The 24,018-nt window shown below is 26.8% G+C and overlaps 5 protein-coding genes across 11 annotated transcripts; 2 read left to right on the top strand and 3 right to left on the bottom strand.

Annotated features, from left to right (window-relative positions):
- Positions 1-276: 276 nt before the first annotated feature.
- On the bottom strand, positions 277-4,264 carry LOC124431306 (SAP30-binding protein). Of its 3 annotated transcripts, XM_046979040.1 has the most exons (5): positions 3,887-4,006; positions 3,440-3,687; positions 3,136-3,225; positions 2,239-3,062; positions 277-1,654 (listed from the first exon to the last, which is right to left on the bottom strand). In XM_046979040.1, exons 3-5 carry the CDS (start codon positions 3,174-3,176, stop codon positions 1,575-1,577), a joined length of 945 nt encoding a protein of 314 aa, XP_046834996.1. In that variant the 5' UTR covers positions 3,177-3,225; positions 3,440-3,687; positions 3,887-4,006; the 3' UTR covers positions 277-1,574. The 3 variants fall into 3 exon arrangements, with proteins under 3 accessions (XP_046834996.1, XP_046834994.1, XP_046834995.1); XM_046979038.1 differs by lacking the exon at positions 3,887-4,006 and adding an exon at positions 4,113-4,264 and having other exon boundaries at positions 277-3,062; XM_046979039.1 differs by having other exon boundaries at positions 277-3,225.
- Positions 4,265-6,278: 2,014 nt separating this feature from the next.
- Positions 6,279-10,291, top strand: LOC124431320 (ADP-ribosylation factor-binding protein GGA3). Its single transcript, XM_046979069.1, has 11 exons — positions 6,279-6,915; positions 7,094-7,254; positions 7,331-7,564; positions 7,646-7,819; positions 7,895-8,114; positions 8,286-8,633; positions 8,708-8,846; positions 8,947-9,293; positions 9,371-9,537; positions 9,634-9,744; positions 9,823-10,291. The coding sequence occupies exons 1-11, from the start codon at positions 6,804-6,806 to the stop codon at positions 9,913-9,915; spliced, it is 2,106 nt and encodes a 701-aa protein (XP_046835025.1). The 5' UTR covers positions 6,279-6,803; the 3' UTR covers positions 9,916-10,291.
- Positions 10,292-14,070: 3,779 nt separating this feature from the next.
- Positions 14,071-17,638, bottom strand: LOC124431518 (protein arginine N-methyltransferase 1). Of its 3 annotated transcripts, none has more exons than XM_046979544.1 (8): positions 17,501-17,638; positions 16,590-16,931; positions 15,761-15,930; positions 15,504-15,659; positions 15,129-15,316; positions 14,795-15,021; positions 14,345-14,704; positions 14,071-14,262 (listed from the first exon to the last, which is right to left on the bottom strand). In XM_046979544.1, exons 2-8 carry the CDS (start codon positions 16,924-16,926, stop codon positions 14,153-14,155), a joined length of 1,548 nt encoding a protein of 515 aa, XP_046835500.1. In that variant the 5' UTR covers positions 16,927-16,931; positions 17,501-17,638; the 3' UTR covers positions 14,071-14,152. The 3 variants fall into 3 exon arrangements, with proteins under 3 accessions (XP_046835500.1, XP_046835499.1, XP_046835497.1); XM_046979543.1 differs by having other exon boundaries at positions 16,590-16,928; positions 17,501-17,619; XM_046979541.1 differs by lacking the exon at positions 17,501-17,638 and adding an exon at positions 17,162-17,435.
- On the top strand, positions 17,569-19,470 carry LOC124431522 (pyruvate dehydrogenase E1 component subunit beta, mitochondrial). 2 transcript variants are annotated; one of them, XM_046979552.1, is made up of 5 exons: positions 17,569-17,727; positions 17,848-17,910; positions 18,301-18,507; positions 18,585-19,215; positions 19,309-19,470. In XM_046979552.1, exons 1-5 carry the CDS (start codon positions 17,719-17,721, stop codon positions 19,455-19,457), a joined length of 1,059 nt encoding a protein of 352 aa, XP_046835508.1. In that variant the 5' UTR covers positions 17,569-17,718; the 3' UTR covers positions 19,458-19,470. The 2 variants fall into 2 exon arrangements, with proteins under 2 accessions (XP_046835508.1, XP_046835506.1); XM_046979550.1 differs by having other exon boundaries at positions 17,582-17,767.
- A 635-nt stretch (positions 19,471-20,105) lies between these two features.
- Positions 20,106-22,511, bottom strand: LOC124431521 (acidic fibroblast growth factor intracellular-binding protein). Of its 2 annotated transcripts, none has more exons than XM_046979549.1 (6): positions 21,624-22,508; positions 21,347-21,548; positions 21,051-21,278; positions 20,742-20,969; positions 20,408-20,662; positions 20,106-20,334 (listed from the first exon to the last, which is right to left on the bottom strand). In XM_046979549.1, exons 1-6 carry the CDS (start codon positions 21,706-21,708, stop codon positions 20,256-20,258), a joined length of 1,077 nt encoding a protein of 358 aa, XP_046835505.1. In that variant the 5' UTR covers positions 21,709-22,508; the 3' UTR covers positions 20,106-20,255. The 2 variants fall into 2 exon arrangements, 1 of the variants encoding a protein (XP_046835505.1); XR_006944025.1 differs by having other exon boundaries at positions 20,318-20,334; positions 20,408-20,519; positions 21,624-22,511.
- Positions 22,512-24,018: the final 1,507 nt, after the last annotated feature.

Genomic DNA, 24,018 nt, shown 5'->3' on the forward strand with positions numbered 1-24,018 from the left:
TTTGATTGATGATTATCTGCTATTTATATTAGGTACTTGGTTATTACAAGTCAAGTAGTAAAAGATTATACACAATTTTTTATTTCTTTTATCTGTAATAAATGATAAATTGTAAATTGATAACATCATTATGTTATATTTAATTTTTCTTTTTGTTTTCTTTTTTCTTCTTTTTTCTTCGTATCTAATATACAAATAATAATTAGGTTTTTGAACTGAAAACAAGCTCATGTGTTCTTACAAACAGTTCACCTAAGTGATTATAATAGAACAAAGTAATTTATGCGACATTTATTAATATCGTTTTTACTGAACAACTGTAGCGCGTTCATGACTGTCCTTTGCAGCATATTATTACAAATTTGGAAATCGCGGCAGTAGTATAATTTTGTTATAGAATGGGTGTAACAGTTTATGGTACAACTTTGAAAAAATATAGTTGTTCTGCCTGAAAGTGTAACTGACAGTACAAGAGATTCATACAAGATATCATTTATAACTGAACAATTAATGTTCTATTCTTTTTTGATATTTCAAAATTAAAGAGAATCAATTTATAATAAATTAAAATACTATAGCTCATCGAATTTTTAATGAACATAATGGATCGTATTCAAATATATAATCGGAAAATAATTCATTTGTTGTAATGTTTGAAATGTCAGTAATACTTTTAGGCCAACATTAAATCCTTATAAGACATATATAATAATTTTTTGGTGTTCAGTATTTACTATTAACAATAGTTCTCACGGTGGACCAAAGATTAAGAGAAAAAGAAGATATAAACACCTACCTTCCAAACTGGCGATTAAATTAATACAGTTTTACTGATCAAAATGGAAATGCAGAGTTTACAGATTCTTTTTCTCATTCTACATTGTAATTTCTAATTTTTTCCACACAAGAGGTCTTAAATAGGACTTTGATCTCTTTATATACTATGGCATTTTGACTGAAGATAATTGTGTATACAAAACACATCTACAATAAAATACCACATTCAATTACTTGCATCAACGTGAAAAAATAAGCCTAAGAAACGAAAGATATATAAAATCTGTTTGCTCTCTCTTAACCATATATTAATAAATACACATAGCTCATGATGATAAATATTTTGTACAATTTGCCCATGTATTTGCATGGATATATAATTAAACCTGAAGATATATATTTTTTGTTCACTTTGAAAGGCTGTTAAATTTTTGTATAAAAGATTACATGAATGTGGTATACGTTACAGAAATGAGTAAGTAAGTACTGAAAACTTTCTCTTTTATATGTACAATGATGTCTTTGTATAATGCACAGTTCGGATATTGATAAGAAAGTACATTTGAACAAAAAAAAAAAAAAAAAAAAAAAAAAAAAATGCAATTAATCTTGCACACAATCTTGTTACCTATTATTACATTGTAGAAAATTCTCGTAACTCCAAAGTTTTGTATCTGTATCTTAATATTATTGTTGCATTGATACTACGAACCACAATATTACAATTTAACAACCTCGAATATTTGATATGCATCTAAGCATATAGGTTCATATGTAAAACATCTTATGATCACACTTCATATTTTGATGTGATGCTTAGATACAGATTTTGTGTGATATTTATATACATAATTTATGCATATCTCCTGGTAAAAAACTGAAAATCAAGAATGTATTATTATTGGTTGTGCAATTTGAACGCAGATGCAAGTTTTGGCCGATTATAGGATAGATACAATATCAACTATTTAACGCAGACTTCTTCTACTTTTATCATTAAAGAAACATAAATCTTTATCGTTAAAACAATATCATCTAATGTTTCAACGTGCATTAAATCCTAAAGATTTATAGGAATTCCGATCAAATTTTTACGCTTTTATATCATGCAACTGAAATAAAAATTAGTAGATAATATCGCAAAGCTGATGTACTGTATAATCACATGTAAGAAAAATAAAACGAGATACGCTCGATGTACACTTTACGAGTTGTAAACATGTGAATTTAAGTCAAAAAATGTAAAAAACACATGAAAAGTATTTGTTTTAAACAAATAGTATTTACAATAAATTTACACGATATGTTACAGTCTTTTCTTTGGTAGTGAACCAAAAGCTGATATAACAGTTGCCTTCGTACCGGTTGCAGAGGACGTTAACGTGGTCAAAGTTGGTTGAGACAATAAAACTGTGGGTTTTACCGATACAGTGGCACCAGTTGCCACTTGATCCCACTTACTTTTTCTCTTTTTAGCATCCTCTTCTGCTGTACTGGAAGAATTATTTGGTCGTTTTGCAGTACCTGACACTATTTCGATTTTTGTTTTTTCCTTTCTAGCTCTTTCAAGTTTGTCCATTTCCGCTTTTTGTACCATGGCCAATTCCTCATAATAAGAATCCCTGCCCCATTTAAATGGATCAAATCTGTCTGGAGGATAATTTGTACCCAGTTCGTTGATGCTACAAAACTGAATTAATTTTTCATAAATGGATGGATTTCTAAAGTCTTTCCTTTGTTGTATGACTTTATTCATATCTAAACCGCCACTCTCCATTTTCCTAAAAAGTTTTGTTATTTTTTCTTGTAATTCCGGTGGACATTGACCTGGCGGCTCAGGTGGTATTATAACTCCATAAGGATCTGTTTCTCCATCTGAAACTAATTCTCCCTGACACGAGGGAGACTGCTCGGTAGTCAAGGAAGGCCTTCCATTCTCTGAAGGCTGTTCCTCAACCACCATCGGCACAGCTCCTTCATCGTCGGAAACTATTGCATCATCAAAATATGAAACCAATCTCTGCACCTTCGATGTTACATCAGTTACTAAGGTGGGCGCATTCGGCAAGTTGCTATTAGACTTGCCACCAACACTGGAAGCAACGTTGGGACTATTTGAGGCTGATCTGCCAGATTTGGGACTGGTGAGAGCCTGGGGCTGACCGACTTGGGCATTATGCGGGGCGGCCCCCTGGGGAGTGTTCGAATTCTCCTGAAGGTCGTCTTCCACCCCGTCTTCGCCCTCCGAGTCGGTATAGGTGGCCGTGAGAGATGCCAGAGCAACACTTTGTACAGACATGGTTAGTTGGCTTTGAGTGTCCGCCGTACTACCAAGCAATATTTTGTGTTGGAACTCACCGGTGTAGCGTCGTGTTGTTTGATGTAGGGCTTAAAAGCATGTACAGCTATCGTGAATAAATGCGCCCCAACATATACTGGAATGTTAATCTGTAAATTAAAATATCAAAAATGATTCAAACGAGATACTATCAAACATTTGAAGAAAAAAAATAATACAAAATAAATAAATCGACTTATTTTATTGTCATAAGTAGTAAATTACAAAAGTTATCTACCAACTAATTATATACGTATAAGATACGATTGACAACACACATTAGGTTAAGTTACTTATTCTCGAAACTTTTTAACTAAAACTAACCTGAATTCGAGAGTCCACAGGCACCGTTGTTACGCTATATTCATAATTTTATACATTATGTAGCATTCCTTTCAAATATTGATAGTGAGAATTCATTAATTAATTCCACAAATACTATCAACGCGTAACTTGAGAAACTTCGCTTTGTTGCAAAATCTGAAGCGTACATGCGCAGGAAATGATTATTCCACTAGTGACTACGCAACCAATAATATGAAGTCTTTTTCTATCACGTGGCCACAACACATCTGTACACAACATACATTATAACCAGGTTAAAATAATACAGAATTAGAATTTTATATAAATTTTTAAGAATGAGAACTTCGAGACAAGTATGTTGATCGAAACACTCCTAAGTAATAAATATGTATCTAAAATTTTGTTAGATATAGCAGAGGTATATTCAGGGTACATTAATGGCGCATTATAGAGGTACCCCCCTACCAGTTTGTCGAGTCTTCCTTTCTATAGATCTTTCTTTTGTATATTTCTGTTCTTTTGAAAAATAATCACATTCACATTAGATGAAAGAGAGAGAGATAGAAAGAAACGGCGAATTAGTCATTATTCCAAGTTTATAACATTTATTTCTACAATAATGGTTTAGTATATTTCTATTTCAAATGATCGTTTAACACAAACAACTCTATCGTAAACGATTCAATAATACCTTTGAATTAAGCCGATTCTATTTAATGGTTTGACTTCAATCATGAATTTTCTTATTGTATTGTTTTATTATAGCAGTAAATATTTTGTTTATATCCAATGACATTTTCCATTATACAGGTTAGGGAATCTCTATCATGTGCCATTAATACACATATATGTAAGATACCAGCGAGTAATAACAGCGTAAACGTGCAGGAGCGTTACAAAATACTGGTGTCATAAGGGCATCTGTATGATGTTGATAATGCAGATATATTATATCATAATTTTGATATTCGTTAGAAAAAAAAATTTTATATTAACCAGATAATTTGCTTTAAACGAAAATTATATATTTTCTGACACACACACATATATATATATATATATATATATATATATATATATACATACACATGTATATATAGCAATATTATACCAAATACTTGTAATTAAATTCTATTAAAGATAGAGAAAAAGAAATGTTGAGACTAAAGAATAATTAGGAAATAAAAGATTTTAGATAAGGTCTTGTTAGAATGAATAAAATATGATTTTTCTTTTATGTATCTTCCATTATCTACCAAATGCATTGTTATGTAATATTGTATGCAGAAATTTATTATCATATAGTGAGAATTTGTAAATGTATTAAATGTACAGTAATGATTATTTCTCTGCTTAATTTTTAAAAAATCGATTTAATTCCAAAAGGAGAAATATAGTTTTTACTTTATCATAAAAATTCATCATACATCAAGCAGTTGTATTACCAGAAAAGTCAATCCAAAGGATTAATATTGAATTACTTTATTACTTTATTACAATGAATCTTTTTTTATAATTGACATCTTTATCTGCGACAATAACAAAATTGGAACTTATTTCTGCTTACTGGTTCATGTAAGATATTCTTGTAAAATATGCTTATGCTATTTTAAAAATTATTGATAGAATTTTTGATAGAATTTTGGATACAATTTTCAAATATAAATTTTATATAATCATATGATATATTATTATTATTATTATTATTATTATTATTATTATTATTATTATTATTATTTTGTTATTTTATTTACTATTCATTAGTATCGAATATTTGTTTTGTAGATTCTTTGTTTTTTCTAGATTAGAGATTGTGTCTTATTGTAAAAATATTTTTTATATGAAAAAAATATCAAATAAAAATTAACATTTTGAAGAATATAAAAAGCTTGAAAATTTGATACATATATTTTTTATTTTAATTAAAAAAAAAAAAAAAAAAAAAAAAAAAAAAAAAAAAAAAAAAAAAAAAAAAAAAAAAAATCTTTTTTATGACGATTATCTAAAAAAGAAAGAACAAAAAAAATTAACGATATTGTCGGTAATTTTTATTTTTCCACGTATTTTTCTTTCCATATATTTTAAAAACAAATTAACAATACGATGATAATAAAAAAGAAATTATTATTAAATAATATTAACATTAATGAGATTAATGAAACTATAAAAAATAAAAAATTTGATACGATGAGCAAAAAGATGCAGGCCTAAAAAATGCTAGATTCGTCTCTGCATTTTGAAGAGATCGCCAACTATTGATAAAATTATGAACTAATTATTTGCAAAAACGTGATACTTTGCGGGCATATTTCCATTAAAATAAAAAATTTGCTACTTATAATTTATTAAGATTAAAAAATTATCAAATTAATTTTTTATACAAATTATATGATGATAAAAGATTAGAAAAATATCAACTTGGTAATTTTTATATGCTATAAAATTTTTATACAAAAATTGTATCATCCTTGTTGATCATATTTCCTCGTTAAACAAGAGTACAAATCTAGGGAGTATTTTTTAAACAACAATTATAATAATTTATAAATTTCAATAATTTTCTAAATTCTTTAAAATTTAAGCTTTTATTTCGTATTAAGTGAATATATAATAACTTTTATATAAAGGCAGAAAGTGAAAGCTAACATTTTTTATATTATTTATGTACTATCTTAACAAAATATGTTGATCTATACTGTTTCCTTTCATGTTCAAATTTTTTGAAAAATTTCTATACACTTTACCGATCGTCGTTTAAAGAATTTTGGTAAGTTAAATTTTAAATTTCTATTTCTTTTCATATTTATCCAAAACTCCTATGATGTTTTTATGTTGGTATACGTTTGTTATTTAACTTTGAATGTACTAGAAACTTGAATATGAACTACTAATATGAAATAATTTCTAATTTTTAGTTTACGATTGTCGATTAAAAAATAATATTTATTAGAGAATACAATGTGTAAGGTTAAGCAATTTTTGAGAGAGTTAATAACAAATGGTTTTATATGTAATTGAATTAAAATTGTTGGGGTATTTGAATGTGCGTGTATTTGTTGCGTGCATGAGCGTGTGTATGTGTGTTTGTGCGTAGTAATATTTTTGACGTTTACATTAGCTGCTCTGCTTCTTGTAATTTATCTATCTCTAGCGATCTTTGATTCGGTGATAGAACAGCTGTTTACTAAAGTATTATCGACAATGGCTATACAATAGAAATAAGAAAAGAATATTATTGAAATTCTAACAAATACTTTATTGATATGACAGAGTATTGAAGAATAAGAGAAATATACAATCGATAATAACTTACCATACTATATACTTAAAGTCTCTGTTTGAAAGGCGAAAAAAGATTATTCGGCAAGTGAATCAAGATGACATGGTTGTATTATTTTATCTGTCATTGAGATATTTGTGTAGTAACAGATTTAATCGAGTAAACAAAATAATAAAAATGGATGTTGTAACAACCAGTCTCGAAGCTTTGATACGTACGTACTAAAGAATTATTTTATTTTTCAAAATAAATTTTTATATAATTACAAGAATTGTTTTATATTATTTAAATCTTCTATCTATTTTATTTATTATTATTATATTTCAATTTGCATAACATTTAGTTATTTGTAAAAAAGATATATTATAAAATATATTAAATATATCTTATAGAAAGAGCTACAAATCCACAAAATCAAAAATCTGATATAGCAGCCATTGAAGCATTCTGTGTTATGGTTATGAAGGAAACGGAAGGTATTCAAATAGGCAGTAAATTATTAGCAACACATATTCAATCATCTAATGAATTTGAAGCTCTTCAAGCTCTTACAGTAGGTATATTTTTATTATTGATTTCAGCTTTCCTCTAAACAATTTATTTTATATGTTTATTTTATTTTAATACAGTTATTAGATACTTGTATGAGAAGATGCGGACCAAATTTCCATGCAGAAGTTGGAAAGTTTCGCTTTTTGAACGAAATGATAAGACTTGTCTCGCCAAAATATTTAGGTAATAAAACTCCTGTGGCTGTACGTCGAAAAGTATTACAACTTTTGTACTTATGGACGAAAGAGTATCCACGAGAATCAAAAATTAAGGAGGCCTATGAAATGCTTAGAAAGCAAGGAGTCGTAGAGGTTGGTCATATTAATTATATATTTAAAATGTTCTTATGAAATAATGAAATGTCTAAAGATTAAGACAATATAAAACTATAGGAGGATTCAGTACCTATTGTTAGTAATACAGATGAAGTCTTTAAAATACCAAAAGCAAAAAATACGATATTTGAGGACGAGGAAAAATCAAAGTTGTTGCAGAAATTGTTACAAAGTAAAAATCCTGGCGATTTACAAGCTGCAAATAGATTGATTAAAACTATGGTGAAAGAGGTAAATAAAAACATGCGGCGTCTATATTTTTGTTTTGTTTTCTCTTCAAATATATCAATTTATATTTTGTTGTAGGACGAAAGAAGAGTACAATTGAATTCACGAAGGATCATGGAATTGGAATCAGTTCATAATAATGTTAAATTATTATCTGAAATGTTAGATTCATACAATCAAAATGAAACAAGTCCTGAAGATATTGAATTAATGAAAGAACTTCATCAAGCATGTGAACGTTTAAAACCCACTGTGTTAAGATTAGCTAATGAAACTCAGGACAATGAAGAAATGCTTGGTAAATATTTCATTATTTTTAAAAATAATAATATATTCAATAATATTGATTCAATTGTTAAGCATTTTATACAATTTATAACTATATTTATATATAATAATGAAAAATTGTTTTTACATTATTTTTTATATAAAATATAAGATATGAATATTATATATTTGATTATATTAGGTGACGTACTCGCAGCGAATGATGCATTGGGTGAAGTATTTGATAAATATACTGCTGTGATAATACTTGGCCAAAAAGTTACTAAAACAAATATTAATAATGATCCATCATTATTGGATTTGTCTTCTCCAATTGATGCTGCTATTTCTGAATGTACTTTGAATACAAATACAGATAGAACTAATAATACAACGGCAACACATTCACAGTCGGATATGGAAGTTCTTGGAGATATTTTCAATTCTTTAGGAAAGCCAATGGATTTCTCTTTAACTACGGATACAAATATTTTAATGCCAGAGCCAATGATAATGGATCCAATAAATGTTCAACAAAATGGAAAGAAAAGTATGTAGATTTATTAAACGATTATAACTAAATATTTTATGAAGTATAAGTATTATCATTTTATTTTGTTAAAGTTGATGATAACGTTGATACATCTGTAAAAAAAATGGATAGTAAAGCCAGAGCATTAGAAGAATTAAATGAGTTAGGGGAATCTCTCCTTAAACAGAGCTTGTCATATAAAATGGCAAAAGAGTCATCTTTGGATGGAAAGTTAGTGACAATAATATAATTAATAATAAAATTAATATTTTTTTTATTTTTTTTAATATAACTTTTTTATATTGTAATCTTTATATTTTTTTTATTATAGAAAAATGGCTTTAGCTCATGTCGCAAAATTCCAACCTAAATTTGATCATCAGAATTCAATAGGTTTAACTACTACAAATAATAATATGACACAGCACAATATAGTAGACAAATCAATTAAAAATGAAAATGAAAAAATGAAAAATGATTCTATATCTACAAATTTTCTTAATGGTGATGATACATTAGTCGATATATCACAATCTCGTAACAAAAGTAAAAACATTGAAACAGATGAAGAAAACACATTGATGAAAGTAAGTGACGTACCAGCATTAACTGTTAATTCTGAACCAGCAATCAAGCCTTTAACTGATATTAATGTAAATCTTCAAGATATTAAACCAGGTATATAGAAATATTTAAAATCTATTAATGTATGTATTTACATTATAAATGCAGATAAATTATATCTGTTAACATAGGTACAAATCCTCCTATAACAGTAATAGAAGATAAAAATGGTATTACAGTAGTACTTCATTTCGCACAAGACAGTCCAAGACCAGATGTTTCTGTAATAGTAGTTACAACAATGAGTAAAAATACTAAACCGCTTAGCAATTATTTGTTTCAATCAGTAGTACCTAAGGTAAAATAATGATATGATAAAAATTCAACTGTTTCTTATTCTAATATATAATTCTATTTTTTATAATATATTTTGTTATTATTTATTTATGTAAAGAAATGTAAGTGCAGACTTCAACCTCCTTCTGGTACAGAATTACCAGCACATAATCCATTTCTTCCACCGTCAGCAATTACACAAATTATGTTAATTGCAAATCCTCTTAAGGTAATATACTATGATAACTTATGAACATTTATTTAGCACATGACTAAGTAATATAATTATATTTTTAAATTATTTTAGGAATCGGTATCTCTAAAATTTATGTTGAGTTATACAATGGATGATGAAACTTTTACTGAAATGGGTGAAGTTGATAGACTACCACATCTATAAAATTAATAAGATTAAATAGAACGTAAGAATATGAGTAATGATAATAATATTATTTACAATACAAGTGAAAAATATTTCTGAACTGAGCATATACAACTACATTTCACTCCATTATATCACTGGGCAAAAATGAATTTTATTAGAGTAAGTGAATGGAACATGTTCTTTTATTACATATATATATATATATTTTTTTTTTCCTAACGTTATAAGAACATTCTTTAAGTATGTAGACAATTATGTAGTTATAAAGGTATTTATTTGAATTGTTCCGCAAAGTAATTACGATTCATAAACATAATTATTTGCATATTAATAAAACATAATTGATGTGAAATAAAATTCTAATTTAAACAATGTTTTTAAAATATTTCAAGGTAAATAATGAAGTTTCAAATAATAAATAGTTGAAAATGATTTATTATATAAAAAAAAAAAATGATCAAAGTACAAGATATAATACTTATAGCACATATTTATAATAAATTGTTAAAGTGATATTCATGTTTAGTACATATGCTATAACATGATGCAAAAATAGTAAAACTAAACACGTTTAAATGACTTAATCTTTATAAAAATTCCATTATATTAATTTTTTACAAATTGTCACAAAATATTCTTTATGATATAATCATATCTTTGATATATTGAATAGAAAATATTGTTGAATTGAAATTAGTTGTAATCTTTAAAATATTATCTTTATAAATATAATTCCATTTTTATGATAAAATACCATAGTATTAAATATATAAGCATTTGTTACTCAGATGAAGTATTTCAAAATATTTTTAAATTTATATCATCAAAATTTATTTCATCGATATTTTTTGCAGTATGCTTACTCGTTTAAGTTATAAGCATACAATTTAATTAATTTAACAAATTCCGCTAAAACTATTAGATTTGTTTTGTTTTATATGATATATAAATTCATAATTAATATGTAAGAGCGCAGTTTACTATATAATATATTCTTTAACATAAACATACAAACATCTTCCTACATTGGAAATTTAACGAAGATAAATTATTGTGATATGTAATATGTATAATATTACAGTATAGATTATTAATGGCTGCATGAAAAATGGAATTAATTGAAAATATGAAGTCAATGGAACTTCTTAAATGTACAACTTGTTTGAAATTCCTTTCCTATTATTTTAATGATCTCAAAGGCTTCTATCAATTTTATAGACACTTGATTGTTGATTACAAAGACACACAATGATTTGTCAAATAATAATTATAAATAATATGTGTCAATCAAACTTTAGAGTGTGATTTTTAAGAATAGAATTTTACTTTTATTTTTATTTTGTTATAGTTGTTGAATCTTAATAGTTATATGTTAATAGAATCAGTTTCAACTGATTAAGCATATCTCATAAATCAAAATATATATTAGTTATTTTGTTACATTCAAACTGATATTATTACAATTATCCAGGCAAAGTCATAATTTTTATTGAAACAAATGTTCCAATTTTTAATTCTTACAACAAATTTAGTTAATATCGTTTTAATACATAACATCATCTTTGCAAAAGATGATCCTTACATAAAAATTGAAAACAGGAATTGTAAATAAAAAAAAATGTAATATGACTTTGAGCAAACGTTGATTAATATTGACTGAAGTATATATATACTTGTGTGAAAAATATAAACAAAAAAATATATATATATATATATATACATATATATATATTATAACAATTAATCAATATTAATCAATACATATACATAAATATTACTAATGTTATAGAGATATAAGCTCATATGTTGATATATCTATAAAGAGACATTTGCAAATAGAAACAGTAATTTTTGTATTCTTGAAATTTAATACTGATACAAAATTATGCACTTGTATTTATAACCATTGAAAATATTACCTTGTTTTTCTTTTTATTTTTTTATTAAAAGTAAACCTGTGAGACTTTTGTACTTAGTATTAAAAATGATGCTTGAGGCTATATAGTATATACATTGTGTGTATGAAATATTAATTTAAAATGCGAAGTTCCATATTGACAAATCTATCTCATATTTCATATTAGATATGCCTTCCTAATTTTTTATTCATTAAATATAACAATCATATTAAAAATTTGTAATATAGTATAAGTATTTAAGATTTAAAATTCGGAAGACTATATATAACATTAAATAATATGTGAATTGAAAAGCACAGTATCTATATATACAATTAGCATTAACGTTTCCTTAGGATTAAATGAAACCTTGAATAGTAGTATAGGCATAGAAACAAGTATAATGAATATAATCACACATGTGTAATCAAACAGGTGATTAAAAGATATTCTCAGGTAAATTTACTAATAATGAACTGAGAGATAGTTCTTCATGATATGCAATAAATGAGTAAATAAGTATAAAACAAAATTTATATTTTATATCTTTGAATTTCCTTTCAAGATTTATTTCTTTCTCCTCTCTCTCTATCTCTCTTTCTCTTTCCCCCTCTCTCTCTTTCTTTGTGAGAAATGCTTATATTATAAATTCAAATATAAAATATTAGTTATTATATTATATTTCTTAACGTACAGGTACTTACTATTAAAATGGGATAGTTCACTCTAAAATTGTGTTTATGGATATATTGTATATGAAGTTTGCAAATATTACAGAATCCTGACATTGTTTGTACAAACAATAAATGTACATTACACTTATAATTATATATTTACTTTCTGTTTTTTCATTATACTTGCTTTTAAGCTGAAACTGTAAACATCTAGATTTAGTTAAGGTTATGTCATCAAACTATAAAAGGTGAAAAAGTATAATATTTCTAGAATAAGCATAAAAAGAATAAAAAAAGAATAAAAAGATCTAAAAATCTTGAAAATTATATTTATTTTTTTTTTGTTCTTTTTTTTCTTGTATTCTGATATATAAGATGTATGTCAAGAAATATATTTTACAGAGTTGTCTCAATATTAAATTATAGAATAACAGCACATAATATGTATATTTAAGCAGTAATAATGAAATACAAGTTTAATTACAGATTCTTGATCTATTCTTAATCTTTCCATTTTATTTAATAATTATCGAATATTAATAACTTCTATTAAATAATATTTTCCAGAATTATTATTATTATTATTATTATTATTATTATTATTATTATTATTATTATTATTATTATTATTATTATTATTATTATGATTATTATTATTTTATATATATATCATTTTAATTTCGTTGAAGAAAAATTGTAGCGTAGTGTAGAGCAATTGTTTCATGTGCCTAAAGTAATGTATACTATGTAGTAACTTTGATTTATTTAATTAAATTTTGTTTGCTAAATTTTAATATTCGTAATAGAATATAATATTGTTATTTAAATGAATTATTAATTTTATAGATAGGTATGTAATATTTTTTAAGTAGTATGTTACCTAACAATTTGCATGAAAGAAGATATTGAAATAGATTTAAAAGTTTTCATGCAAATTTTATTATATGTTAAATGCTATTAAAAAATACTTTATTTTAATTCTACCTTACTTAATCTTTGCAATAATATTATTTTATTGTTACAATTACTAAAAGTAACATTATAGCAAATGTATAATAGGTCGAAAAAATAATGGTCCACGAGAATAAAGCTAAGGCATATAAGGTGGTAGAATTAAGCGATGCTTAATATATTAACAGTTTATATATATATTATTTGTAGAACTGTTATTTAAACTGTAATCTAATTAATATATCTAATGAAAAACTAAGGCCACTCTTTTTCGTTAATTTGGTTTTCTTGATTCTGTTATTCTAGAAGAATATTTAATTGTGTTTATGATGAAACTAGTTTAATTGGATGACTATTTTTTGTTTAAGCGTATAGTGTTATGAGAATAAAATTTTTTTTTCTCTTAATTGCAGAATTAATAAAATTAAATAGAATTATCCTTTTCTAATATATATGAAATTATTTTATATGGCGATACAATCCATAATGGAATGTATAAATTGTTTAAAACAAAAGTTTCAAAACATATTCTAAGATGGCAGTGACTCCTAGATGATATCTAAACATCATTACTTTTGTTATTGTATGCATATATTAAAAACTGAAAAAAAGGAAAAAAAAGGAAAAAAAAAAAACAAGAAAAAAAGTTGGATAAATATACTAAGAATATTAATTTGATAAAGATACAAATTTTTTAATAGACTTGTAATGCAAAAGCATATATTATATCTAATCCATATAATAAACTTGACTAAAATCTTTGATGTGGATGGTAATGATCAAACCACGAACATCTTTGATATGCCTGCGACATACCAATTTACCACTTAAAACTTCACCTATAACAATGATTTTATATTATTTCTTTTCTAATATTGCAGTTTATAATGTTAGAAATATTTATATCAATTTTGATCTTACCTTCAGTTATGCTAATAGGTTCTTTTAAAGAAAATACTGTTTGTTTCCAATGCGTCGGTGAAGCATTTGGACCAGTACTAAAACTGACTGAATTTTCTAAATCAAAAAATACATCAAAGTAACCAATTATTGCAGTCAATGATCCAGTCTTCTTTACAATTAAGTTAAAAGGTGCTGAGAAGTTTACACAATCCGTAGACACTGTATATAAGTCAAATGTCTGAATCTCGGCAGCAGTAGTTATAATATATTCAGACCTACAAATTTCTATGCTTGGTTCTCTCAAAACTTCAGCTTTCATACAGCTCATTTTAAAACCATAAACATTGGACCAATAATCAATCAAATCTACATATCTTTCTAAAAATTAATTTATCTCTCTTACTTGCTTGTACAAATGTAAAAAATATTAGGAAAATGAATAATTAAAAATAGTACTGTACTACTTACGTGTATCTCCACTTCCAACTATACTCATTGAACATCTATTTGGCATTAATATACCATTAGCAACTAAATAATGATCTCTTGCATAAATGACTGTGTCTAACATTCCTTCAAATAATAAAAAATATCCCATCCATTCAGAAATAATTGCATCTACTTTTTCTTCTTCAAGTGTAATGTCTTCTAAGCGACCTTTTTTTAATGTAATAATGTTATCTAAATTGTTCTCTCTGCAATAGATATAAAATTAAGATCAACACATGTTTAAATTTTTATCCAATATCTTATGGACACAAAAAAATAAAATTTATATTTTATTTTTATTTTTTAAAGATACCTTACAATATCCATAGCATGATATATTACATCAGACTGATCAACACTGATAACTTTACGACAACCAGACTTTGCTGCAAACATAGACAGGATACCTGTCCCACAACCTACGTCCAACATTATACAATTGCTAAATCTAATGGAATTTGTAAACAATGCATCACGATAACTTTCTGTTCGTATTTTATCCTATAAAAAAAAGATTTGACATTTATATATTATATATATATATATATATATATATATATATATATATATATATATATATAGATATATATATATTGTTTGTACTATTTATATATATCTTATATTTAAGATACTTTATATAAAATATAATATAATATAAATTATATAAAATATATATATATATACATACTGTTAACATTTCATGATGAATGGCAAAATGACTATATGTATTAAAATATCCCTCATCTGTACGTGAAGCACGCTTTTTATCAGTTATTTTCTCTATGTTTTCTTGTTCATCATCCAAAACTAATTTTTGTGCTTTTTCTATCATTTCATTTACTTGCTGAAATTATATTAATATATTAACTTAAATATCTCTTTATAAGAATATATCTAGCATGATAAAAAAAAATGATATACAATACAATGATCACATCTTGATACCTGTTTAGCTAAAAAGCATGCTAATTCACGTTGTTCTAGTTGTGCTTTAAGTGTCTGAATGGTCCTTTGTAGTTCAGCAAAATGTACTTCCGATAAAGTAACGCACCCATTTTCTGAATTTACAGTGTAACTAATAGTGTTTACAGGTTTGTTTTCTAAATCTTCGATATCTTGAAGAAGAAAAAAAAAATATTTGTACAGACACATATGCATGTATATGTGTACATGCACACGTCGCGCAAAACGTTACCACTTGAAATTATTAAGTGTAAATTTAATATTTGTAAGAATTAATGAAAAAATTATTTAAGAAATACTGTGTTTAGCATATTAGCAATAAACATACGTACTAGCATCGCGTAAAAACAATTAAATTATCCAATATTTTTCACTTATTAGTAGCAGTACACATAGAAGCATGTTCTGAGAACTATCCATTTTATTAACATTGTTAATCTCACCTGATATTATGCCAATTAATATCAGAATTATGTCGAATTTATATAACGTAATTTGGTACATATTTGTATAACATTGCATGCATCATTTTCCTATACATATAATACATTATATCAAATCTATGATTGATTAATTAACATTGAAATATTGGCAGATACACTGTTTATTGCTTGTGTAATATTAATACGTCAACTATACACAGCGCACTGCATAAGATGCTACTATATCACATTGAAACATATAAACAGATATATAATAGAGTTACAATTTTACAGATTAAATTACAAATGACTGCTATACATTAATTTTGATTTTAATATACAATTAGCCAATAGCATACTAACAATATAGATTCTTTATAATAACTTACCGTACATTAACAATGGATCGTCTTCTATAACAGGATATAAATATTCATCGTCCTGCCAATCTTTTATACATAAAGTATTTAACTGTTCTGGTTGAATGTTCTTTTGACGAATGAAATTGATTAACTTTATATACGAATATGAGTCAAGAGAATGTTTTGTTATAAAATTTCTTAAAGCAAAATTATGAAGCACTTCAAGATGCTTCAATGCATTTGTCATACCATCTGTAGTATCCTTACAAAAAAGACATATAATAGTTTGAACATCCTCATTAGTTTCACTCCAATCATCACCACTATCCACATCACTAGTTTCGTCCATTTCAATGTCTGGCATTACTTCTGTCAAAAATAAAATAAAAACAATTAAAAATAATTATTCTATATATAAATAAAATATAATAATCTTAATAATAATATAGGTATTCCGAAACTGTCATTACACATGTATAGAAAGGTTTTACATGCAGAAAGAAATCTAAAAATGACATAAAATTGTAATGATTATGTTAAGTATGATCAAATCAAGAAAATATTAATCTTTAATAATCAAATATATACTAATTCTATACCTTGTTCTGTCATGATAGAGATTATAATATTATTGATGCTCACGATGTTTTATACATAATATTGTACATAATGCTCTTTTTAGGTTAGGAAATCTATATGACACATGAACTATGTTTTTATAAGATTAGCGACAAAGCATCATATTGAATTTTTATAAATTCAAGCATGAAATGTAGCAAAAAAAAATAGTATTAAATAGAGTGGACACTTTCTTATATCTTTAAAAAAAAGTTGGTTTAGGGTCAGAATTAGTAACTTTTGATTACACATGTTGGAATCAAAAACGATTCCTCGCATGTTCTTAACAATCAATGATTATTGGTAATCATTTTACGAACACATTTAAGTATCTCATAAGAATCAGCCCCATTGTGACCTTGACTTCATTAATACATGTATTACGTTCATATTTCTGGTGATGGTGAAAAAATAATTGGAATCCTGATTTAGAGACCCCCGACGGAAGGCACGAGGTATAAGAGCAACGTATAACGATCGTGACAATAGTTAGTGCTGTCCCACTCGAGCTCATTTGTTCCATTTAGAAGGCCTAATAATGCTTACGGTAAATACAAGACTTCGACAAGGCACACATGATTCAAGTAGTAAGAAACATTTGACGTCAGCTATTTGAATAACGAAAGTATTTCACTAATCATTGTGTCTTTTTTTCTTTTTTTTTCAGACTGCTTTGAGAGGGATCGCACGACGATCGTTTTCAACATCAAAATGTGCGCCAGCACAACAGGTTTATTATATATTTTATATTTTACATATTGTTAGAACATAACCTTTAATTTACGTTTATAAGTACGTAAGATATCTTTACGCTTAAAGATATCTCATATATCATTAAAATGATAGCGATTTTGACTATAAGATTTTTTTCAGTAATAATTCTAACAATAATACCTTGGCAATTCGATATTTATGTGAATAATGATTATCTAACAGTATTGCTTGTTCAAGGACGGAGAAGGTCACGCATTTTTATTTCCAACGATTTAACGTTCATTTTGCGCTGATAAAAGAACTACTTAGATTCCTTAGAATGTTATAACTGATATGTTAGCTTTATGCTCAAACATTTTCATTTATTAAGTTATATTAAAGTATTTACATAATCATGTCTCTATAGATGACCGTACGAGATGCTTTAAATTCTGCCCTGGATGAAGAGATGGAAAGAGATGAGAAAGTGTTTTTACTTGGAGAGGAAGTAGCACTTTATGATGGAGCATACAAGGTTTCTAGGGGTCTCTGGAAAAAGTATGGTGATAAACGTGTCATTGATACACCGATCACAGAGGCTGGTTTTGCAGGCATTGCTGTTGGTGCTGCAATGGTAAGTAATTATCTTGTACAATTTGTGTAATCATAAGATATTTTTCATTTTCATTTGATTCTAATTAAATTTGATAGGCTGGCCTTCGACCAATTTGCGAATTTATGACTTTCAATTTTGCTATGCAAGCAATCGATCAAATAATTAATTCTGCTGCTAAAACCTTTTATATGTCTGCGGGAAAGGTTAATATACCTATTGTCTTTCGTGGTCCAAATGGTGCGGCTGCAGGTGTAGCAGCTCAACATTCTCAGTGTTTTGGTGCTTGGTATAGTCATTGTCCTGGCTTAAAAGTGGTTTCGCCTTATAATAGCGAAGATGCAAAAGGTTTATTAAAAGCTGCTATAAGAGATCCTGATCCAGTTGTTGTACTGGAAAATGAGATTCTCTATGGAGTTCAGTATCCTATGTCAGATCAAGCTTTGGATAAAAATTTCCTTCTACCTATTGGTAAAGCAAAAATAGAACGTGTTGGAAATCATGTTACTTTAGTGGCACATTCCAAGGCTGTTGAACAAGCTCTTGAAGCAGCTAATGAACTTGCTGGAAAAGGGATAGAAGCAGAAGTAATCAATCTTCGTTCCCTTAGACCACTAGATATTGATACTATTGTGCAATCTATAGTGAAAACAAATCATTGTGTTACTGTAGAACAGGGTTGGCCGCAATGTGGCATAGGAGCAGAAATTAGTGCAAGAATCTCTGAAAGTAAGTTTCATTTTCCACTTCTACATTTAATCTTAATTGATATCTAATATTTGATGTATACTGATAAAGCTTTTTTTCTTTTTATCTTTACAGGTGAGGCCTTTTATCATCTAGATGCACCAGTAATTCGTGTTACAGGTGCTGATGTTCCTATGCCATATGCTAAAAGTTTGGAAATAGCAGCTTTACCTCAAGGAAGCGATGTAGTATTTGTTGTAAATAAATTATTAGGGGTAGAGTAGTAAATGGTAGAAATATTTAGGTACAATTAATATCCTTTTATTTTTTCCTTTTCCTTTATATTCAACTTTTAGTGTTTCCTTACTTTAAAATTTCTATGCGTAAACAAATACGTATAATAAGTACAAAGCTAGAAAACAAATAGAACAATACTTCAGTGAAAAATCAATTTAACGAACATTTTTTTCAATGTTCAAAATATAGATCTTAAACAAAATTAAATATAACACATTAATTTAATGATTACAGGGGTTAAATTATACAATCTTTATATAAATATGCATAAGGTTTCACTAAATATTTAAACAATGAACGATATACACATTATAATATATTCTTGAAAAATACGATTATATATTAAATATTTATAAAATCAATTGTAGGATAATATATTATTTATTGAATGAGATGTATACTTCAATGTTAAATTGTGCTATTATATTTAAATTATGCTTTGCAGTTTCTTTTTATTTCTTTTTTACATGTAGAAATATCGTCTGAAGACTTTTATTATATGTTTGTAAATATGAGAACTACCAATATACTGCCATATTTGAAATTAAAAATTGCCTTTGTTTAATGAGTTTAGTTATAACGCAAAAATATGCTAAACTCTTGTTGTAGACCATTGATATAAAAAAAAAACCACATTAACATGCTGCATTTGCTTATTTATTACAAAGGAGTAATAAATTATTATATACATATTACTAATTTGTCTTTCGCTTCTGTATTTTTTAATATGTTTAAATATTTATCACATTTATTTTGTTTGTTATATCAGTGTTGGTTGTTAGTGGTCATGTGTGATACATACGTAATAAGCAACATGTTACAACTGTCATATAACGTTCAAATGCATCTCTAATTTCAATTTCTCTGGAAAAAGAAGTATTTTTCTATTATAGAAAAGTTTTGGATTTGGAGAAAGTTCAATGATAAATATAAATACCTTAACACATCCATATCCAATGCACATTGCATATACACAGATAAGAAATTTCTAAGATCGGTATGTGACCAACTGACTTGCTTCCATGGCTCTATACATCTTTCAACCAATTCTAAAAAGAAAAATCTTAATTCTCTAGATCTATGTAGATTACAGCCTATTCCTAAGATAGCTCTTGAATAAGAACGGAAATTTGTATCAAGCTCTTGGTATGAACGTTCAAGTAACATTGGTTTAAGTTTGATACATACTAAGCTAAAAAACATATTTATTTACAACATTTACATTAGAATAGTTAATACATATTTCATATAATAATCATATTATAACTTACTGCTTATGATGTTTGTCATTTTCTAATAATACTCTACATTCTGCAAGTTCTACCAAGAATTCTCTGTCAAGATCTGTATCAAAATATTCTGATCCAACACATCGATAAGTCCATGCTGCCATCATACTATTAGCACAATGATACAAATCAGGAAATGTTAGAAATTGCAATTTCCTTTTATTCATTTCAAATCTAAGACAAGCTATGAATACTACTGCTGCATAACGTCTGGAAATATTTATATATATATATATATATAAAATCTTATTAAAAATAATATTGTTAAAGATAAAATTAATCTTTATGTACTTAGCAAGATCTTCAGAAAGTAAAAAATGTTGTCTGATGTTAGCAACCAGAGAGCCAGGTAAATCTTCAACGACTTTGAAAACTCTTTTGACATTATCATACTGTCTACGACAGCTTTTTAAAGTAACTCCAGTCTTTTCAGACACTTCATCCATATCTTTTCTACTTTTTGATGTTAACTTTTTACCTAATAGTTCTCGAACAACAATATCATCAAATTCATAATACCTGCATTCATAATAAAACACAATTTGTATCCTATGATAGATAAGTAAACAAAAAAATCACATTCTTACATTTCAATGAGCATTTGACTAGTTTGAGGTTCTATTTGAAATGCCAGTTGTTCTGTTGCAAGTTTTGTAGGAGTATGAAGTAACTTTTCCAACAAAGCATATGTACGATAATGATCAAGGACATCGGAAGCAACTAAATCTAGAGGAGCATTAGTTTGTATACAAATACCACGTTGTTGTAAGGTGGTAACTGCATCGCTGGCTATTAAAGAAATATTGATAAAGTATTTAAAAATATTGGTACGTATTATAAAAATATAATAAATGAAAGACTTACAAGAGTGCCCATCAACCCAAAGTTGATAAATTTCAGGATCGACGAGAGTATAATTACTGACAAAAACATCAACCTCGGACATCATTACGGAGGTTATGTTCAAATATCTGAGATGTTACATTCTATATATTTATTATTATTAATTATATAGTACATACTATATTCAATGCATTTATCATTTTTTTTTCTAAATACTTCATGTTTTTTAGTTTCTATTAATTTCTTTCAAATGCGAAATGTTAGAATGTTAAATGGCAGTCACAGAATAACAAATTTTATGTACATTTTATATACATTTTATGTATTTATTTATTTATTTATTTTTTTAACATTAGTATTTTCGTTATCATAAATCTCATTCTCATTTGTATTTATATATCATATGACATATATATATATATATATTTATACACACAACACACATACACATATGTATATACGCAATTCGATCGTTAGAAAATACGATTATCGAATTTACGAGGGTTCGTTTCGATAATCGAAACACGAATAGTATGTCTACTACCGGTTCGCGTGGACGATCGTATCGTGGATACTGCTAATCAATATTTTGCTTATCTCTTTTTGCGTACATATATTAATAATGAATCTATTGTTAAATTGGTATAATAAGATAAAGCCTTTTAAAGAAGACAAATTACGATCGAACTATTCGTATGTTATTATACGTACATACGTGATATTTTTTTTAACAGTAACGTCGAACTCACGTGCGGAACTTTACGCGCGCGATTTACGTAGCTTGAGAAGTTTAACAGTGTTTTGTAAAGCAGAAAGTGATAGATGAAAACAAAAGTGAAAGTGAACATCGACGTGAACATCGACGTGGACATCGACGTGGACATCGACATCGTTAACGATATCGTCCAGGAATTAGATATGTATGTAAGTACATCATCCAATATATACATATACATATATATATATATATATATATATATATATATATATATATGCGTACTATAAGTTTGCCGGTTATCTCTATTAAAATGTAAATTATTGTTGTAATCAGAGGCGTATATCTATGATGGGGCAAATAGGGCATGTGGTTTGGTCACTAATGTCAAGAAGTGGGGTGGCGGGTAGGGGAATACGAAAAAATCGAAAGAAACGGCAGTAGTTCGTCGAAAAGAATTAATTTTGACAAAATTCGATAAGAAATGAATTTGACCGAGGCTTATTCGCAATTTAAAAAAAAAATAATAATAAAAAAAAATAAAGGAAAAAATAAATAAATAAATAATGATGTACGTGTATGGAGGGAGGTAGAAGATACTACTACGCAACTTCCGCGCTTGACCTAGGCACTGTTAACGCTATATAAGTCTTCGATTGTAACGGAATCTTCTTTAGTAGCTATTTTTGTGGAGTCTATCAATGAAATTCAACAATGAAACCATAATCGTTCGAAAATTGATTCCCTTTTTTTTTTTCTCTAAATGACAATTGAGATTATTTAATTTATATATATATATATATAAGTATATATACACACGTGTATATAAAATCATATATTTTGTCAGGTTTAATTATTTTATGTTAATTAATTTTATTGGCTTATTGGTTCTTTTTCTTTTTTCTTTTCTTTTTTTTCTTTTCTTTTTTTTCTTTTCTTTTTTCTTTAGATATCAAAGTTACAGAGTGATTTTAAATGTTCTTCTCTCTCTCTCTCTCTCTCTCTTTCTTTTTCTAATTATTTGTTGAATATTTTTATTAATAGTAAATATTTTTCGCAAAATAAATAATCATTATAAATACATGAATTATTTGGATTACCATAAATAATAAACGTAAGTGTAAGGAATTGCGGCCCAATATTATTTTATTATAAATACTGATCAAACGTTAAAAAAATATTAATCCCCAGAGTAAAAATAGCTGTCTTTTAAATATGCTTTTTTTATGTTCTTTGAGATGACGATTTGATAAAGAGATCTCTATTCAGATAAAAATATTATCTTCTCATTGTATTATACTTAATATTGCTAAAAGGGGATATATATATATATATAAATACATTTAGTTTTGATCCTTTCGTACAGTGCTCTAGCACGTTGTTGCGATTGTATTCTTTTGTTCTTTCTTTTTTTCTTATTTCTATTTCTTTCTCTTTCTTTTTCTCCGTTTCTTTCTTTTTTTGATCTCTTTCTCTTTCATTCTCGCTGTTTCTCCATTTCTCCGGGCGTTTCTCTATTTTCTCTCTCTCTCTCTCTCTTTCTTTCTCTCTCACTCTCTCTCTCTCTCTCTTTCTCTCGTCGAGAGAGGATTCTGTCCTTCGCAGAGAGGAGGAAGGAAACGCTCCAGGAAATTCATTTGCAGAGACGTGGCACTGCGCGGCAAAACACGAATGATATATTTACATGGCGCCGAGGGAGAG

The sequence above is a fragment of the Vespa crabro genome, chromosome 21, assembly GCF_910589235.1.
Source record: "Vespa crabro chromosome 21, iyVesCrab1.2, whole genome shotgun sequence".
Lineage (NCBI taxonomy): Eukaryota > Metazoa > Arthropoda > Insecta > Hymenoptera > Vespidae > Vespa > Vespa crabro.

Bases quoted from the DNA above. Each gene is read 5' to 3' on its own strand.
- LOC124431306 (XM_046979038.1), bottom strand. From the start codon at position 3,176: ATGCTTTTAAGCCCTACATCAAACAACACGACGCTACACCG. The intron at 3,063-3,135 runs GTGAGTTCCAAC...GTCTGTACAAAG, and splicing joins AACAACACGACGCTACACCG to TGTTGCTCTGGCATCTCTCA.
- LOC124431320 (XM_046979069.1), top strand. From the start codon at position 6,804: ATGGTTGTATTATTTTATCTGTCATTGAGATATTTGTGTAGTAACAGA. The intron at 7,820-7,894 runs GTAAATAAAAAC...ATTTTGTTGTAG, and splicing joins TTAAAACTATGGTGAAAGAG to GACGAAAGAAGAGTACAATT. The intron at 8,634-8,707 runs GTATGTAGATTT...ATTTTGTTAAAG, and splicing joins TCAACAAAATGGAAAGAAAA to TTGATGATAACGTTGATACA.
- LOC124431518 (XM_046979541.1), bottom strand. The intron at 15,660-15,760 runs GTATCAAGATGT...ATATAATTTCAG, and splicing joins CATGCTTTTTAGCTAAACAG to CAAGTAAATGAAATGATAGA. The intron at 15,022-15,128 runs GTATCTTTAAAA...TATCTATTGCAG, and splicing joins CATGCTATGGATATTGTAAG to AGAGAACAATTTAGATAACA.
- LOC124431522 (XM_046979550.1), top strand. The intron at 18,508-18,584 runs GTAAGTAATTAT...TAAATTTGATAG, and splicing joins TTGCTGTTGGTGCTGCAATG to GCTGGCCTTCGACCAATTTG. The intron at 19,216-19,308 runs GTAAGTTTCATT...TTATCTTTACAG, and splicing joins TAGTGCAAGAATCTCTGAAA to GTGAGGCCTTTTATCATCTA.
- LOC124431521 (XM_046979549.1), bottom strand. From the start codon at position 21,708: ATGATGTCCGAGGTTGATGTTTTTGTCAGTAATTATACTCTCGTCGAT. The intron at 21,279-21,346 runs GTAAGAATGTGA...TTATGAATGCAG, and splicing joins AGTCAAATGCTCATTGAAAT to GTATTATGAATTTGATGATA. The intron at 20,970-21,050 runs GTACATAAAGAT...AAATATTTCCAG, and splicing joins CTTTCTGAAGATCTTGCTAA to ACGTTATGCAGCAGTAGTAT.